Raw genomic sequence first — 19,056 nt, 5'->3', positions numbered from 1 at the left:
AACTCTGTATCTGGACCCCTAACTCCTTCCATCTGGGGTCAGAAGTCTTGGGCAGCCGTGGCAGTTGGAAGGATTGTACCTAAGTCTCACACTCTGGCTAACTTTGGATAGGCAAGTATGAAAAACACAGAGCCATTATCATACATTACAGCAAATACTGAGCAGTTCCCTTCTAAGATTAGAAACGTAAGGATTTCAACAGTTCTATTTGACATTGTATTGGAGGTCTCTATGAGTGCAATAAAGTAAGAAAACGAAATATAAAAAGCATACAGAAGGGAAATGAAATAGTAAAATTATCTCTATTTTCAGATGAAATAATTGTTTACATAAAAATCTTAAGGAATCCACAAAACAACCAATAGAATTAACAAGTGAATTTAGGATGATGGTTGTACAGATTTCAACAACAAAAAATTAATCATGTTTTATATACCACTATAAAAATGGAAAATAAAAACTGGAAAGTACTGCATTTATAATAGCTGCAAAGGACATAAAGCATAAGAATAAATTTTTAAAGACATGTCAATATCTACATTAAAAATTGTAAAATATTGCTAAGAAAAAACGGAGAGTAAATGAAGAGATATATGATGTTCATATATCAGAAGGCTAAATAAAGAGGTCAAATTTAAGATTCAAATCTACTCAAACTTACCTATAAATTCAAAGCAACCATAATCCCACAGAGCTCTTAATTTTAATAGAAATTAGCAAGTTGCTAAAATTTATATGAAAATGCAAAGAAATAAAATTGCTAACACAAGCAGAACATCAAAGTTGAAAGACTTACATTATTATTACTACTACTATTATTATTACCACCACCACCACCACTACTACTACTACTGTGCAAATGTTCCAAGGCCAAAAGAAAGTCCTTTTAACATACGGTGCTGGAATGAGTTAACAAATATATGTATAGCAAAAGCAAAAACCAATCACATAAACCATCTTTATCTTAGATGTATCATATCCTCCAATGTGTAAAGTTTCTAGAAAAAGACAGGAAAATATCTTTGCCATTTAGGGATAAGCAAAGATTTTGAAGAGTGAGCACAGACAGCACTAAACGTAACAGGAAAAACTTCCTAAATTGTTCATTAAAATTAAAAACTTCTGCTCATTAAAAAAACAGCATTAAGAAACGAAAAAGAAGCCATGCCTCAAACTAGGGCGAAACAGTCAGAATACATCTATAACAAAGGGCTTTTTATACAGAATATGTAAAGAACTCTTACATCATTCACAAGAAAACAAGTACCAGTAAAATCATAAGTAAAAGACCTGAATAGTCATTGCACAAAAAATGATGACCAATAAGTACACAGAGGTTAAAATCATTAGCTCTCAGAGAAATGCAAGTTAAAACCAAAATTAGATATAATTTCACACCTCTTGGAACAGCTGAATTAAACAGAATGACAAAATTTAGGCAAGGATGTAGAAGAACTGAAACTCTCCAACACAGCTGGTAGGAATTAGGAACTCAACAACTACCTTGGAAAGCTGTCTGGCAATTTCTTATGAAAAACACCTTACCCTGTGACCTAGCAATTCCATTTCTAGATATTAACCCAAGAGAATGAAAACATATGCCCACAAGAATGCTTGTATAAGGATGTTTTTAGCCATATTATTCATAAGAGCCCAAACTGGAAACTATCCAAATGTTCACGAACAAGAGAATGGATTAAAATAATGGGACATATTCTAACAGTGGAACACTACTCAGTAATTTCAAAAAATGAAATCATTAATACATGTATCTCAGGTACATTATGTTAAATGAAAGAAGCGAGGCACAAAAGAGTACATTCTCTATAATTCCATTTATATGAGGTTCAAGATTAGGCAAACGTAATCTCTGGTGGTAACAATCAGGACGGTGTTGCCTAAGGGAATGTGGCCGGTGGGGCTGAATAGAGAGAGTCCAAGAGAACATTCTGGGGAGAGGGGCTGCTCTAATTTGTAACTGCAGTAATGGTCACAAAGGTGCATTACATTTATCAAAACAGATTTAATTGCACATTTATTATAAGCATATTTTACTTAATACAAGAACATTATAAGCATATTTTACTTAATACAAGAACATTATACTGAGAAAAGCTAAAGAATATATGCCTTGTACCAGCAACTGAAAGAACAGGGCAAAATGTATGGTGAAAAACTGCATACCATTTGCATTTCGCTTTCTATTTACTTTCTAGGTGGGTTTATTGGTCTGGAGATGGAGAGTAGCTTCTACGGTTTCATCAGGTTGTATTAAATGGAAGAAGGAGGTATCAAGGGGAAGGGAAGGCCTAGAATTACCTCTAGGGCAGCTATATTTAGGGTAAATCACAGTATCTTTCAACATATTTGTCCAGGTAAATCAGGCTAAAGATCACTGGTCACAGTTTGGAACTACAAACAGAAGGGGTTGTTAGGGTAACAGGAAGTATTGTAGAATTTGTTAAGCGAGAGCTGAGTAACTTCATGAATGTATCTTTTTTTAATTTTGGAAAATTTCAGAGCTTTGAAAGAGTTACAGAGGTTAGAAATCCATCTACTACTGGAAGGGAAGACAAATGTATTTAAATCATTCTCTTTAGCAAAGTATTTTTGGGTCAATTGATTTGAAGGACAAATTTAGGCATTTATAAAGAATGAGTGCTTGGGTCAAAATTTTTATGGTTGTCTTAAACTTTCTTCATTGTTTGGCTTTTTTGTAACTTTAAATATGAGAAAAAATTAAATCACAGAATCACAGTAATGTTGGAAGAAGCCGTGAAGGTCTAATCTGTGAGTCATGGACTAAAGTCTTAGGGTCAGTGGGCCTGGTTCATGTGTCAAGTCTAAGCCTCAAGTCCTTGGATAAATGCCTCCTCAGAAGCATGCTTGCTCATCTATGAATCAAGGATAACAGGATCTGCTAAACAGGGCTGCTGTGAGGGTCAATGTGATGGTGTCTAGGAAAGCCCCTTGTGGGTTACATAGGTTAACCAAACTGAAGGGAATCATGTAGCTGCTGCCCACAGTCACAGAGCTGCTAAGTAGCAGAAAGGAGTTCAAACGTAGGTCTCAACTCTTTGTAATGTGTTATTTCCATAAGTACAGTGTCTATTAAGTGTTCAACTTGCTTTCAAATAACTTTTCAGAATATTTCCCAACTTTTTTGTGGCATTTCCCTCAATATTATAGATTTGTTTCGAGATCTCCTTTGAAGAAGGTAGGCGACTAATAATGGTGATGTCAGCAAAGCATGCCTTCATTTTAATACTTCAAAGTTGCTAAGACACTAGATCTTAAATGTTCTCACAGCAAAATGAGATGACAATCATGTGACATGAGGGAGGTGGTAGTTAATGCTCTGGTGGGAATCATATTGTGATATATAAACGTATCAAATCAATATGTTGTGCACCTTAACCAGAGTTGTACGTCAACAATATCGCAATTAAAAAATAATTTCGTGGGGGATGAAGGAGGCTAGCAAAGTGAAGGAGGGTGAGAGTGGCAGGCACAAGCAATACATCACCGTCTTGGGAGGTTGTAACATTTGAAAAGACAGAATGTTATAATGGAATTGTACAGTTGAAAAACAAAAACAATACCCACTTAAAATAATTCCCACATGAAAGAGTTCATAAAATCTTAGGTGTTCCAAAAGGAGGTTTATGTACAACAAACTTGAAAACTCTAGTTCTAGAGAGAGCAGGAGTGATCATTAACGCTTCCTAGGTAGAGGGACATTTTTTGTGATTTCTCATTCACAGCATGCCTGGCAGATACCACAGAAGGGCACTAAGGCTACCAGTATTGAGACTGGGACTTGATAGTATGGAATTGCCACTTTTAGCAAACTGGCCATTGATACCTATGCAGGTAATTAAGGCCATATCCAAGAGTACAGTTATTTTTCTTTCTTCCCTGGTCACAGCTCTCGGCCGAGTGAGCTGCCTCCTGAGTCAAGCTTACTAAAGAGTTAGAGGAGAGGAGGGGTCTAGTCCCTGCATCTCAGAAGAAGAGGAGTCAGCATTTTCTGGGTTTGAAGAAGGAAAAAAAGGGTGAAGAGTTGGTCTTATTATTACTACTTTCCTTTTTATATCCTTAGAATTTCTAAGATACTCTATAGGAACTCTCCACTAAAATAGGGAACTCTAAAGTCCTCAGTAAAAATTTTTAAAGATGGCCTTTCCTTTAGGCCAACAGTGAATATGGGGACCATCCATTACATAAAACAAGTGGGAATTAAAATAAACACAAAAATTCTGAATATGCACAAGAACAGGATGCCACCTACACGCATTCAGCCTCAGAGTCCAAAGTGTTTCCTTAACATGGGTAATGTTGGTATATAGCACATAGCCTGGCTCAGGGAACAGGGAAAGAAAAAGAAAGAAATGCATGTATACAGGCAGCTAGAAAAGATTTTAAAAATTGAAAACATTTTATTTTGAAGCAAGCCTTTTCCTCTGGAAACATTTCAGGTACTATCTAGCAGGAGAGGGGAGGGTCATGGATGGATGATTCTGCCCTTTGAGTGGCCAGTGACCTTGTGATTGACTGGATGGGGACTCTAGCATTTCTATATTATCTTATTTCCCCTCTAGTTTACTCTGTTATTTATGGTTTGATAGAATAATGGGGCATTTTCTTTTCTTCCTGCCTCTGACTGCCTGCTAAACTATGGGTAGGGAAAGAGAAAGAACCCAGAATTTGGATTAGCCCAATTTCTAATACAAGGGAGAGGCCACATCAGCCCTGCACATTAGAGCACACCCTCCCATCCCTTACACTATATTAAACGTTGGCCAGCAATCAAAGTCAGAGATGAAATTTTAATTCCAAAGAAGTCTTGAGGCAGCAAAATATATTTGAAATTATATGGGATATGGAATAATATACCGCACACATAATCCTGAACAGGTTAATTTCACAGAGACTTGGACACCGTGAAATAGGGTTAATTGCATTTAACTCATTAAATTGTTGAAGATTTGAGTTAAAAAAATAAAAAGAAAAAAGACTAATAGGTGCTTATGTAGTGATAAATGAGGGAGGTCATGAAAACTGTGCTATAGATGGTCCTCAAGCACTATTTTCTCAAATTATTCAGTGGGGAGCTGATTTTCCCTCACAGTAACATATACTTGATTTCAGAGAGGTATTGATTGGAAAGAGAATTCAGTTGAAATCAAATTTCTTGCAAGATCTTCTATGTATCAGGAGATACGAATGAGAAAAATTCCAGAAAGGCTTAATAGCGTTGTTAAACAAATAATATTGTTTCCTGCAATTTCAGGCTTATAGTCAAGTCCTCTTTAGTCTTTTTTGCCAATTTAGGACCATTCCTGTTTTTTTCTGAGACAGTAGTGGAATAATACGGCATTATACAAGGCAGAACTGACAAGAAATTTGTGAGTTTTAGAGTTACATAAAAATTTCATGAAAATAGTCATGAATTCCATAGTTGCAAAAAATAAATCTCTTGGTAAGTTTCTAAGATTCACACAATGTATATTTTGAGACAACAAATATCTGGTTGGCACTCACGTCCAGTTTAGTGATAAGAAATAGGCGGTCAGGGGTCTCTTCAATGCAACCAACCTGGAAATTATGGTTTTAATAAATGCTTGAACAGGTTCATAGCTACATCATGCTGCCTTTGTATTTTTCCTTTATCTTTGGCTCTTTGAATTTTCATTATTATTATTATTATTCCATTATTTATTTCATTATTTCATTATTATTGTTATTATTATATAGTTATTGTATTACAAGATATGCAAGAGAGGATTTGGAACTCAAATAGTAACAAGTAACAGGTAACATCCTGCAGAGCTAAAAACAATGTTCAGAGGACAGGATGGAGAGAAATGGAGAAAATAACAAAAAATAATAATTGAATCAGTCCTAGTTTTTTAATGTTCTTCCATCTGTTAACAACTAGACTTGAGGTGGACTTAGTCAATTCATGTTTTATATCTAGAACTGTGAATTAACACCCTACGTACATGGTAAATGATCAGTCATCCACTTTCATTATCAAAAAATAGCCAATGTAAAGAAAAAAGCTTCCAGTGAGAATCTGTATGATTCAAAGCAATGGAGGAATCATAAGACCTTCTCTCCAATGAATATACCAGATCACAAAGCCAAGCACAACTACTAAGCATTTCTTGCTGCAGTTCTCCATATTTGAAATAGATATAAAAATATGGAGTTCATACCAATGGAATGGGGAATGCGTGTTAGCTATGTATCACTAGATATGTTAACAAATGCACTCTTAAGTTCCACTTGGGCATAAAAGATTGTTTCTACCCCCTCTCTCTACTGACTTTAAAAAATGCCAATGCAAAGAACTTCCCCAAATGTTGTTTAAACCTCCCTGCTCTGCGAGTTGTATCACTGAGGCTGGGTGGCTCAGTGGGTTAAGCCTCTGCCTTCGGCTCAGGTCATGATCTCAGGGTCCTGGGATCGAGCCCCGCATTGGGCTCTCTGCTCAGCAGGGAACCTGCTTCCTCCCTCTCTCTCTGCCTGCCTCTCTGCCTACTTGTGATCTTTGTCTATCAAATAAATAAATAAAATCTTTAAAAAAAAAAAAAAAGATTTTAACTCATAATTTTTGTACACAGTGTTTGCCATAATGGTGACTTATGAGATCGTTAATGGTATTATTTTGCAAGATGGTAAACATGGGGATAAACATTTGGGAGAAAACTCTGGACTACACCTTTATTAATAAATCTCTCCTACCCATGTAAAATAGTGTTGAATTAGGTAATGACAGTAATGAAAACCTCATACTGATTTGAAAAGTTGAAGTAGAAGAATAGAAAAGAAGAAAGAGAGTATACTAGACCCCAAAAATGGCCTTAGCAATTCTTAACTCGAAAGTTCTTGTTATAAAAGTGCACTTACTCTGGACACAGGGATTAATAATAACTCGTCTTGCAAAAATGCTGGCTTATCTCAGAGGGCAATAGCAAAGAATAACCTATCAGGAATGCAGAACACTTAGCAAATCTTAAGTTTCACAAATTTCATAAAAACGCTTTATGTTTGGGATGAGAATTGCAACTTATTATTTTGATTACAAATAATATTAACCCTGGCAAAATGGATGCGCTTTTCAATTAAATAACAGTTACTCAGATGAACTTTCAAGTCAGGTAGTAAAATATGCACTTAATTTCATGAGGCACTTTAAAGGAACTCCATGATGTATCAACCCTTGGCCTAAAGGCACTACGAAGCCAAGTGTCCAGCATTCATTTATCCATGATTTTAATTTGGGGGCACTATATGATAACAACCAATGAAGTAACAACAAAAAAAATCCCACACACATATTTTTTTTTTATTCATAGAAGGATAAATGGCATCTAATGAGATCCTGGCAATTAGAATATGGTGATTAAGAACATTCGGGGTGTTCCAAAAATTTAGCATTTATTTGGTCGTAATGTAGAAAACTACTGCTTATTTTTCAGCTCCATTCCAGGATACAGAGGAATATCATTTTTATTCTTTTAAGAAATAAAATTACATTGGAATGCATCAGAAATCCTAAGTAAATAAAATGGAAATACCCCAGAGCCCAAGCTGTTAGATTTGTGAGTAACTTATAGTGGATTATAAAGAGAGAATAGGATTTTATTCTGTCTTTATAAGAAACTTATACACACAGAAGGAGAATTATTAAAATTCTCTTAAATATTAAAAGATATTGCCTCTGGGCAACTGCTTGCCATTTCCTTTCAATCACACGGTACAGGCAATCTTCTAAATTTTCCACAGAAACCATGGACACAAGCCCACATGAAGTATTGGCAGGTAAAATGTTCACTGAGAAAAAGAACACATTTGTCACCAAGTGACAGGGTGATGTAGGAGTGAGGTGCTGAGATCAGAAGTGACAGTACCCCGGTGTGAGAGTGGATGGGTTCAACTACAACACACACCAGGAACATGTTTCTACCTTACATGACTGAAACACAGAGAAAAAGGCACAGTGAGAGAAAGTCAGACCTAGTGATTAAGCACACAGATGCTAAAACAGCACTATCTGAAACAAAATACAACTCCAGCCCTTGTGAACCAAGTAACCTTAAGCAAGTCATTTAATCATTCTCTGCCTTCATTCTTTCAAACATAAAATATGAGTAATAACAGTATCTACTTCAGAGACGAGTTGCAGGATCAAAACAGAGCTCAAAAACAAACAAACAAACAAATAAACAAACAAAAAAACAGAGCTCAATATGTGCTCATACGATGTGACCTTGAAAATTTTTGAGCTATCGCCTCCCTTCGATGGCAGCTCCATTCGAATATTACTTTCTTTACTGAAATTGCTTTCTTTTCAGAGTAAGAGCATGGGTCTTATTGAGTCTGCTTTTTCTTTTGATTTTCTTTAAAATTAACTTACCTGACTTGTTGAAAGGGGTGGTGATATCAGACATCAAGAAAATACAAAATTAAATCCAAAGTTGCCACTAGCTATCCACGTCCCCTTGCGAAAATCAATTTCCTCATGTTTGAAACCAATGGTATACCACAGAATCACTAAGGAAACTTTAAACATGCAAATGCTAGGACCCCAACTCTACCCACTCACAACCAAACCTGGGGTCAAGGCCAGGGTGATGAGGAATATTAGGCATGTGTATATGTCAAGAATCTTCATTGGTTAATCAGATTTTCATTATAAACCATGGTCAGTTAATTTGTAAAGTTGGTTGCACCTGTATTATTTATGACTAATAATTTTTATTTATTTTTTTTAAGACTTTATTTATTTGACAGAGAGGGAGAGAAAGAGCACACAAGCGGGGTGCGGCAGGCAGAGGGAAAGGGAGAAGCAAGCTCTCTGCTGAGCAGGGAGCCCGACGTGGGATTCGATCCCAGGACCTGAGCCTAAGGCAGATGCTTTACAAACCGAGCCACCCAGGGGCCCCTACAACTAATAATTTTTAATCTAAACATCATCCAAATATTTTTTAAAGTAGTCCTGGTTATTTTGTCTAATTTTCTTTTTAAATTGCAGACAAAATAATGACGAATTTTTCTTTTTTTCCTGATTTAGATCCTTTCATGGACCAAAGTGACTTAACTAGAGCAGAGAAGTGACAAGATAATACTACCTCACCGACAGTTTCAGTGTTGGCCAGACCCATCACCACAGACACATGGCCATTCCCACAGGATGGACTAACCACTTTTAATTCATCTCCACCATCCTCAGCCACATGGCTTAGAATAGCTGACCTTTTGGAAGTATATGCTTTTTAAAACACCCGCTAGGCAAGGAAAAGAAATCAAATAATTGAATTTAGACTACAGACTGAGAAAAGTAAGGGGACACATGTGAAATCACATCTCAATTCAATTATCTGATGCCGTCAAGGCAGTCACTGTGAACTAACTGAAAGCAAAACATAATGATCAACCTGATTGGGGGACATGCCTTTTTTATTACAGAAATCACATGCCCAGCTGAAGTGAGCTCATTAACACACTGTATTAATAATTCTCCCAGTGGAAGTCACTGAACAAGTCAGGTCCTCCTTCCATAACTTACTTTGACTTCTTCATGTACAGCCAGTAGACAACACCAGCGACTAGGGCAGCGAGGAGGAGACCAACGACGATTCCCACGATTAGTTTTGCCTGGTCATTCACCTTTTCTCTGTTTTCATCTACAACAGAGAAGAAAAGTCCATGCAGTTACAGACACTGCCAAGGATTTCTGAGAAGAAGTCAATCCGGTTATTCTTTCTTGTTAAAAATAATTAAGGCTCACTACTACTATGAGTAACATGCAAACTTGTGCTTTTAAAAGATAAAATTTTTAGCATTCTTACTATCTTGTCTCATTTGCTATTTTAGTTCAAGTCAAAATTGTGGCAGCTAAGAAATTACTTATACAATGACACTTCATAAATCTTGAGCTGATAGTCAAGGAAGAAGAGTCGGCAGCGTAGTACCTACCACTTATCTCGTCTGCCTCATCGTGCTCTGGAATACTTACTGAAATGAAAAATGTTAATATGAAATTAAAAACAAAATTTGTTGATATATGAAAGTCACCTTTACCATTATAGTATGATGTAATAATACTCAAAGATAAAATATCTATTCTACAGCTAAGGCTAGAAAAAAAAATTTACATTTAATAGAGCGTGAACTTCCCTACAAAGAAATTAATCTTGTTTTAAGGAGAGTCGTTAAAACTGCAAAGGTATTAATCTACCATAGAAAATTTCACAACTGACAAGCTTTAGTGTTAATCTGAAATCCATATTAATTTCTCCACTATTTACCACCTTTTTATAGGACTTTTTTTCTTTAAGAGAAACAAGTTGCCATATATCAAATCTACAGTGCAGTGTTTCGACTTTTCCTGCCTTGGTGGCAAATTTTTGTCCTCTAGTATCAGGGGCCTGTCTTGAGAGATGGTCTCGCCGTCGTGGGGGTGGAGGTTAACACGGGATGCCTCAGAGGCAAAGAGGCATCATCTGTGATGTTTGCAGAAGCCCTCCAAATGATGTGAAGGTATCATGGTGATAGCATCATGCTCCTGGCCCATTTTAAGAATCGCCAATGTGCTGGATCATCATCTAATATTACATTATATTAATAGTCTTCTATAGACCTGCACCAGAACTTCCAGTGCCATCTGTCAAAATGCAGATTCCCAGACCCCTTCTCATACATACTATATTGGAATTTCAGGAGGTGCTCACTGAATTTGAAAACAACTGTATTAAATGTTCATCAAGCCACTGCAAGATCTAGAAGCCACTACTCAATGGGTTAGAATAAAAGAGAAACTTGTGTTCAGGAAGAAAGGGTAAGTCCTCTAGGTAGGACAAATCAGTACTCGCTAAATTTCATTTTAAGAAGTCAATGCACCTATTTTAGAGGTAAATTTATTTGGTTCTTTTCTCCGGTCACTCCATCAGGCTTTTTTATATTCCAGTCGTATTCTGTGACGGATCATTATCTTTACACAATTATTTTTTCCCAGCTCCAACTACTTCCCAGGCGGTATATCCCTATCCCGCTAATGTCACAGACAGGAATCCAACGGACTGAAAGGTGAAAGTTGGGAAGGTCAGTTAGCGTCCTGTCCAGAACCAAGCCTCATTCCAGGACCTGTCCTGACTGAAAGCTGACAGAGCAGTGGGAACGATGACAGAATTAAACACGGTGGGTAACTTCTTATTACATGACAACTGTTTTTGGAAAAAGCTGCTCAGCATGTCAGATTTCCTTCTTTTTCTAGGAAAATTTCAATATCTAATTCTTAGCCATGACTCAACGATGATCAAAAGCACCAATTCTGAAACTAGATTTCATAAATTCTATTATCAGTTTCCCTACCAATCTGCTAAACGACTGTGCATGTGGCATTCCTATTCAAAATTAAGGTAGGATAAATACCACAAAGAATTGGAATGCAAAATAACAGATTAAAAGGAATTAAAATTTTACCCAAATTAAAACTATAATAAAAATGCTTGAAGATAATCTTTGAGTTATCTCTATTCTGAACATAAAACATGGATTAAATAACAATAACTCGGTTCTTATCCTCTGTTGCTCTTGGGAAATATTCCTACCAGATAAGGTCTCTGACCCATAAAACATGAAATGATTCAACTGTCAAGACAAGGATAATACAAGGATGGACACCAGAACAACAACAAAAAAAGAGCCTATGATGATGATACCAGATGCAAAATAAATACATAAAACTTACCATAATGCAGTACAGGAAGATGGAATTGAAGATTTTAAACTAATGAAGAATAACTTCAAATTTTCTTACTTTTTTTAATGCCAGAAATGAAATACTCACTAGCAGAGACATTCAAGGAGTTTACTGTTCTCTCCAGCTGGTTTTCTGCTGTGCAAGTTAATGTAACATTCTCTTCAGGGGAAATGATAATTTTACTATAATACCTGCCATTGATATAAGGAGATTCCTCTGTCTGGAAAAGAAGAGGGAAGATGGGTTTAGGAAAAGAAATGGATTAAAACCTTGGTGAAGAGTAATACGGAGTGAAACAAGGGAGGTGCTTCACAGTGCTACCTGGTGTTCAAGGGCTTATGTAAGGTCATGGATAAAGACCAATTCAGGCTTATATCTATAGCAGGGAGGAAGATTAGTGAATCCATAACTGATTCTCTGTTTACGCTTCTATTGTAAATTCTAAAAATTAATTAAACTCTTCTCTTTTGAGAGATTCTCATGTTAATTAATATTTTGGCATGATAGTATTTGTCTCAAAATAATTAGTGATTATCTAATCACCAATTTTCTCTTAATAAACTTAAGAATTTAATTCTTATTTGTAAGTTATATCATTGTTTTTCACTTCAGGGGTTACCTTAAACCATTATATCTAAGTACTTATGTATGTATGATTTGCTCATGGGAAAAATCAAACAACTTTTTCTCACTTTCCGAGCTAAATACGGAGAATAGGTTATTTTTCAGTGACTGGTAAGTTCATTTGGTTTTTGTGAGGTCTTAATGAGGGCAATCACTGCATTTCATTCCTCCAAAAATAAGAAATATTCATTTTCTTTTCTTTTTCTTTTAAGTAATCTCTACACCCCACGTGGGGCTTGAACTTAAGAACCTTAAGATCAGGAGTCACATGCTCTATCAACTGAGCCAGTCAGGCACCCTTAGACAATTCACTTTCATCTCTTCCCCAGGACTTGACTCCTAAATCCAACTGCACTAAAGCAAACATGTACCGGAGCTATTTTCTGAGCTGCATTCTGCACACCATGCCTACCTTTGTTCATTATTTGCTTTCTCCTCAACTATATGATAAGGGCCTTAAGGACAAAAGATAGTCTCTTGCTTGGGGATACTGTCTAGTCCCTGGGGCAGGAGTGCTTAGAGGCATCAGTAATTATAAAACAATAGATTCACCATATGATTGAGGAGGGAACAAATAAAAGATTATGGATAGATCAGCACAATCCTCGAACAAGAAAAATAACATATCACCTAGTGGGCCAGAATCAATCCTTCTCCTTGACAATGAAGAATGGCATTGTTATTTTTATCCTCATAGTAAGTTCACATGCTATTTTTCCACTTCCCACTAGTATTTTTCACATGACTTTCTCACTGAGTCTTTGTTTTTGTTTTATCTCTGTAAAATATATTTACTCATTCTAAGAGTGGCCTTTTAAATCTTTGTATCTGTTCATTCATCAAATATTTATTGTGTGCTTATTTTTCTATTTTCCATGTGTGTATTACCAGTACGCATTTTTTTTGCTACAATTATTATTTAATTAAACTAGAGGGCAAAAAGACAGAATAAAAAAGAAACAGTCATTTTTTGAAGATTTATATTAGAGAGAGAGAGTGTGTACACACAGGAGTGGGGGATGGGGAAAGGGAGAGGGAGAGAATCTCAAGCAGACTCCCTGCTGAGTGTAGAGCCTGTGTAGGGCTCAATCTCACAACCCTGAGATCATGACCCAAACTGAAACCAAGAGTTGGACACCCAACTGACTGACATATATTCGCTTCAAGTGTGTCCGCTCCTTTGGGGAGCTTCTATACTTGGAGTTATGCAAATATATATGCATCACTCACGGGTGAAAGAGCCAAACTCCACCTTGCTCTGCAAAACTATGTTGTATAAGCTGGACCAGCAGCCCAAATTCCCCGTCAGAGAAAGAAATTTTAACTTCAAACTATATGCAACTCTGCTTTATGAACGCCTTCCTGGATTATCAACTAGGCCCAGGTGGGAAGGTGGGAAGAAGGCAGCACACAGGATTCAGATACTCAAATGGTCCCTCCGGGTGTTCCTGAAGAGTATTTAACTGGCTCCACCGAGAAAAGGAACATGAAGACTATTGTAGAGAAAAATGGAATTAACAAGTATGTCAGCAACCTGAGCAAACTAGCAATTTAATGAAATGACAGTTCTGAACCCCTAGTGACAGGCCACATTCTCTCTCTCTCTTCTTCTTTTTTTGTTTTTGGGATCGTCAAAAAGAAAATTTTTGGTAGTGTCCCTAAATTCTTAGCCCTTTACTATTACTAACTATTACTAAAATGTCCTGACAAAGTTACAAATATTAAAGTTTGGTTTAGAAGGAAATGTCCTAGACACTATATATTTAGCTAGCCTAACTCTGGCCCTAGCCCTGGCATACACAATTTAGACCATATGTTCACAAACGGAGACTGTGTTCCTCACCACCCCCCGAGGGCCCAGTTTGAGGAAAAAATATCCCTTAATGTGCTTAAGTAAGCAAAGTAATGGAGGCCACTTATACTCAGATGTGTAAGTTTATGATGCAGAAAAGTGTATACCTTAATGTTTTAATCACCTGAGTTTCAGAAACTAATGACCATGGAACAACACCCAATTTACATTCTTTTAAAAACAGATACTGACCACAACATAATGATTCTTCCATTCTCCATGGCCCTGGGATTTAAAATTTCTCTTTGAGCCATGTTCTTTCCTTCGGAAAAATTAAGAAGTTAGCAAAAGCTTCCTCTGAGAATAGACTGCCAATTTCATGTTGCTAACAAGATAGCCTACAGCTTAGGCACCTCCGTAAAAGCCCACTTTGGGCCAAGCGTGGCATGTAAGAAGAGGACAAATACTTGCTTGGTTTATGACGCTTCCGCTGCCGGTAATTGTCCACTGTATAGCTGGCTTCGGAAAACCTTCCACATGGCAGATTATTGTTTTAGACAGTCCGCTGGGATCAGTTTTCTTTGTCATTTTGATTTGAGGTTTTCCTAAAATATCATTAGAATTAAAATAAGATGTTACACGAAGATCATCAAAGAAACTGCATATCAAATTCTCAAAGAAAACTTTGCACTGGTGCTCCAGTGTTTGTTACCTTCTACTATGAGTGTCAACGACTCTCTTTTCTTTAGGCCTTCCACCTCTTGCAGAGCAGTTTCACAGACATAGTTTCCAGCATCCTGATAATGGAGACTAGAAAATGATGGACTTGATCGAAGCCTGATGTTGTCCTGAGTAAACAAAAAGCTAATTATTTCATAAGGCTCAAACACAACTCTTCATGTATTTATTAGATAATCACGGAACCCGAAACCTGAGATTCTTCTTCCAGATCTAAGGAAAACGCAAGTTCCTTTTTCTTCAGACACTTCCAAAAATAGATGTCCCTTCTCCTTTGTAGTTTTATACACTCAGAGTTTTATTTCAGACTCTTTCATTTACTGAATTTATAATGTGGAACAAATTCATAAACTTTGGAGACTCGGGTTTCTTCTTTTTGAAATGGGATAATAATCTTACCATACTGAATTGTTTGAGGACTTAATTATGTAAGTAATATAATGTGTTCACATTCAGGAAAGTTCTCAACTGATAATAGCTACTCCTTGTAAGTCCACGTAGATGAACTAGTATTGAAAGACACTGGAGACCTGTGCTAAGTTATCAATGATAGGCATAAATGTCAGAAAGCTATCTGATGGGATGCATTTACCAAGTCAGGGGATCCATTATAGAGCCATGGTAGTTATGACAAAATGTTTTTAAAGAAATCATTACTAACAGCTTCCTATCCTAATTTCTATGAACAAAGGAAATGCAGCATTAATTAAAAAAAAAATCACTTGGTATACAGAAAATAATGGTATTTAATGAAACACAATTCTAACATCATGTGGTCTTTCCCCACTATGAATTTTTCTCCACTCCCCAACTACTAACCAGTAGTAGCTAGACCACCTTGATCAACACAACACTACTAACATTAGGCATTCAATTAACAACAGTGACTGCAGTTGATGTAGAAACTGGGTTAGCCAAGTAAACTTAGTCTCTCTAGTCCTGTAGTTAAACAATTAAGTGCTTGTATGATTACTGAGTAGTCTGGTTGCCTAGGACTTGTCTAGCCCTTTGACTACAGACTACTACAAATACATCACAGTAAATCTTCAGTCTACAGAATGACATTTTAATTATCTGAGTGAAAAGAAGGGTGATGAGGCTCCAATTAAAAGAGAATAAAATAAGGAACTGCACTTTAAAAGAAAAAAAGCTATTCAGAGAGGATCTAGTGTTAAAAGTGATCAAAAGCAATACAAAATAATGTGTATTTTCAGCAAGAAGAAATTCTAACAATACACTTCTCCATAATTTTTTATAAAGATAATTCTTGTCAACTCCTATGTGAAATGGTTTGTATGTGTTTTGTCAACATGTGCACTGGGTGTTTAGATATACTAGCTGAGGACTTATTAGTGGAATTACAATCTTTTCCTTTGGTGATAGCCTTGTCTCAAATCACCAAGTACCAATCCTACCACCTCACTCTAAAAAGGAACAATGACTAGGTTCTCAGTAATGGCCTACATTTCAGACAATTACAAGACTAGAGGCACTCACTCAGGAAATACTGATCAAGCTCCACTGTGTTCCAGGTGCTCCACTATGGCCCATGGCTAAAAAGGGATCTCTACTTTCAAGGTGCTACGAATTCAATGAACTCACGTTCAGACACGTAAGGTCAGTTTCAGGCTGAAAGTTATGTGATCAGAGCATGTATTTATTAAACCCAGTAAGGCCTAAGTTTGAGTCTAACTCTGCTACTTAAGAGCTTTCTGATTTCTCTTGCCTCAACTTCTTTCCGAATTACATGAGGAAATAATAAATGTCCTACATATTTCACAGGGTTCTTTGTAAGTGTCATGTCAGAATAATGTGGGTTAAAACACAATGAAGATTGTTAAGCTCTAGAGCATGAAACCGTATACATGTGTGGGTCTGTGAGCATGTGTGTATGTGTAGAATTCACATAAATACACATAAATCAATGCAGATACACATAAATACACATAAATCAATGTAGATACACATAAATCAAAGTCCCAAAGTAGATACACATAAATCAATGTCCCAAAGTATATTTCAGACAATCAATCATGGATGCCATACTGTTGTTGGGTACCTCTAAAATTTTACTGTGACATCATTTATATGATTATAATATAGAGAAAGAGAGCATGAGTGTGGGTGTGTAAACATATTTAGATATTTAGATGTCCAATTAAATGCAAAAGAGTCAAAAAGGAGTCAGTCCAAACAGTGTAATATTATCAAGAAATATGACTTACTTTCATCCATACCACAGTTGCATTCCTACTAGCAGATATTGTGCATGACACAGGCAAGGCATCGCCAATCTGCTTGGTCACTTCCCCACTTGGGTTTAAGGACAAATCCAAATCTGTGAAGCAGAAAATCTGCTTGAAATGCAAACTCCAGGAAAGAAAGACAGTCAAAATATTTTGAAGAAGAAAAGATGAAAGACCAAAAGAGAAAAAAAAAAAAAGAAAAAGAAATCCTTCTAACAGTCTTCAAAATTCAGAACTGATTTATGTGCCCAAAATAACTGAACTGTAGTGTAATCAGTCCACTTTTTCAAGCCACGTTTGAGACCAGTTTGGACAGGGAAATGGTCAATCTAACTGATTATGCATTTATTTGCAGTTAACATGACTGATGTTTTGACTGCATAGAAGTATTCCCCTGGGGTCTATTACCTTAAGAAAAACAATTCTTAAATCACTTCTGGAAGAAAAGAAAGATGATGACTAGGTAAATATTATAAAAAGAGTTGGTAAGGCATGCCAGGAGAAAATTAAGTATATTTAGACAGCAGGTGATAATCTGAAAAACCATGAGGTAGTCTATCCATTTCTTCAGAGAGAACGGACTATAGTAGTTAGATTTTTTTTTAATGCAATTCCATTTCTCATGCAGCTGAAATTTTAAATAAGATCTATTGTTAGGTACACTGGCAGCAGGCATCATTTTTTAAAAACAGAATAAACACGTCTAAGGAGGTATAATCTTTCAGATGGAAAGCAATTTCTATAAAAATCTTACTATCGCAGTATGATCTGTATGAGGAAAATCTAATTCAACAGAACAAACATTTATTGTGCAGCTACTTAGTTGCAAGCACTGACAAGATACAGAGATGAATATAAGCTTACAATTTACAATTTTTGAGGTAGAGGTAGTATGCACTGTGCTAAGTGACTCTGATACACAGCAGCATGAAATCCGCATCTACTAGCGTCCATGCTATAGATCAGAAGTTCAATTAGTATTTGTTGAAAAACTAAAGGAAGGGCTACAAAGAGAGGTAGAAGCAAAGACTTATGGGAGTATAGAGAACAGAGCCCAAGTGCGCTGCACGGCAGTAATAAAGGCTTTGTATATGAGGCAGTATCTGCCTGTGGTCCTTGACAGCTTGAGAAGGGCTTTGATAAATGGAGAAGCAGGGAAAACTTCTGCCACATAAACAACGGCAAAATGCTGACAGAGTATGGCAGATTGCACCACCCGTGAGTAACCTGGTATGAACGGTTATTAACACATGAATGATAAGCCATAATTAGTGGAGGCCAGACTCTAAAGGACCATGTTTGCCATGCTATGAGTTGAGACTTTATTCTACAGCACTGGGGATTTCCTACTGCACCCCGTGCTCCTCCTTGGTTTTACATGTTAAAACTGTCGTCAGTTGATAGTTGGCCAGTGTCATTTTTAACACCTGTTTTTCCTGTTAGACTGTAAGAACCATGAAGGCAGGACCCTTGAGTTGTCACTGTCCGTCCACAGTGTCTGCCCCATGCTAGGCTCTGGAAAACAATGACTGAATGAAGGAAAGAAGCCTGCCTTCACAAGGTCTCAATAATACTAAAATATGCATTATCATATAGGAAAGTGGAGTTTCCTCAGAAAATTTGGATTGATCACACTTAGATGAAAACCCTATTCAGGGAGAATTAGAAGCTTTTGTTAGTCGGACAGTTAACCTGCCAGTGAGAGGATAAAAGAAGTGATTTAAAGGCTGGTGATGGACTCTGACAGTTCTGATGAAGAGTCTATCTGTGCATGAATTGGCAGAGGAATAGCAGACGCTTCCTCAGCAACTCTGGGTCTGTGGGCGGAGAGCCCTGATGAGGGGTCTGTTCTGCACACACGTGCGAGTGGGGCCTGGTGCTTC

General features: G+C 36.7%; 1 protein-coding gene across 1 annotated transcript in view; it reads right to left on the bottom strand.

The window, feature by feature from the left end:
- The window catches only part of ALCAM (activated leukocyte cell adhesion molecule), a 213,207-nt gene that overhangs the window by 11,178 nt on the left and 182,973 nt on the right, over window positions 1-19,056 (bottom strand). Inside the window, exons 8-13 of the mRNA XM_080798788.1 lie at window positions 17,153-17,284; window positions 14,902-15,037; window positions 14,657-14,794; window positions 11,861-11,989; window positions 9,988-10,026; window positions 9,578-9,695 (exon numbers count right to left, since the gene is read on the bottom strand). Coding sequence (XP_080654914.1) covers window positions 9,578-9,695; window positions 9,988-10,026; window positions 11,861-11,989; window positions 14,657-14,794; window positions 14,902-15,037; window positions 17,153-17,284 — 692 coding nt within the window. The remainder of the gene's footprint in view (window positions 1-9,577; window positions 9,696-9,987; window positions 10,027-11,860; window positions 11,990-14,656; window positions 14,795-14,901; window positions 15,038-17,152; window positions 17,285-19,056) is intronic.

This window comes from Martes martes, assembly GCF_963455335.1.
Source record: "Martes martes genome assembly, chromosome: 1".
NCBI lineage: Eukaryota > Metazoa > Chordata > Mammalia > Carnivora > Mustelidae > Martes > Martes martes.
This window is presented reverse-complemented; position numbering and strand designations above follow the sequence as displayed.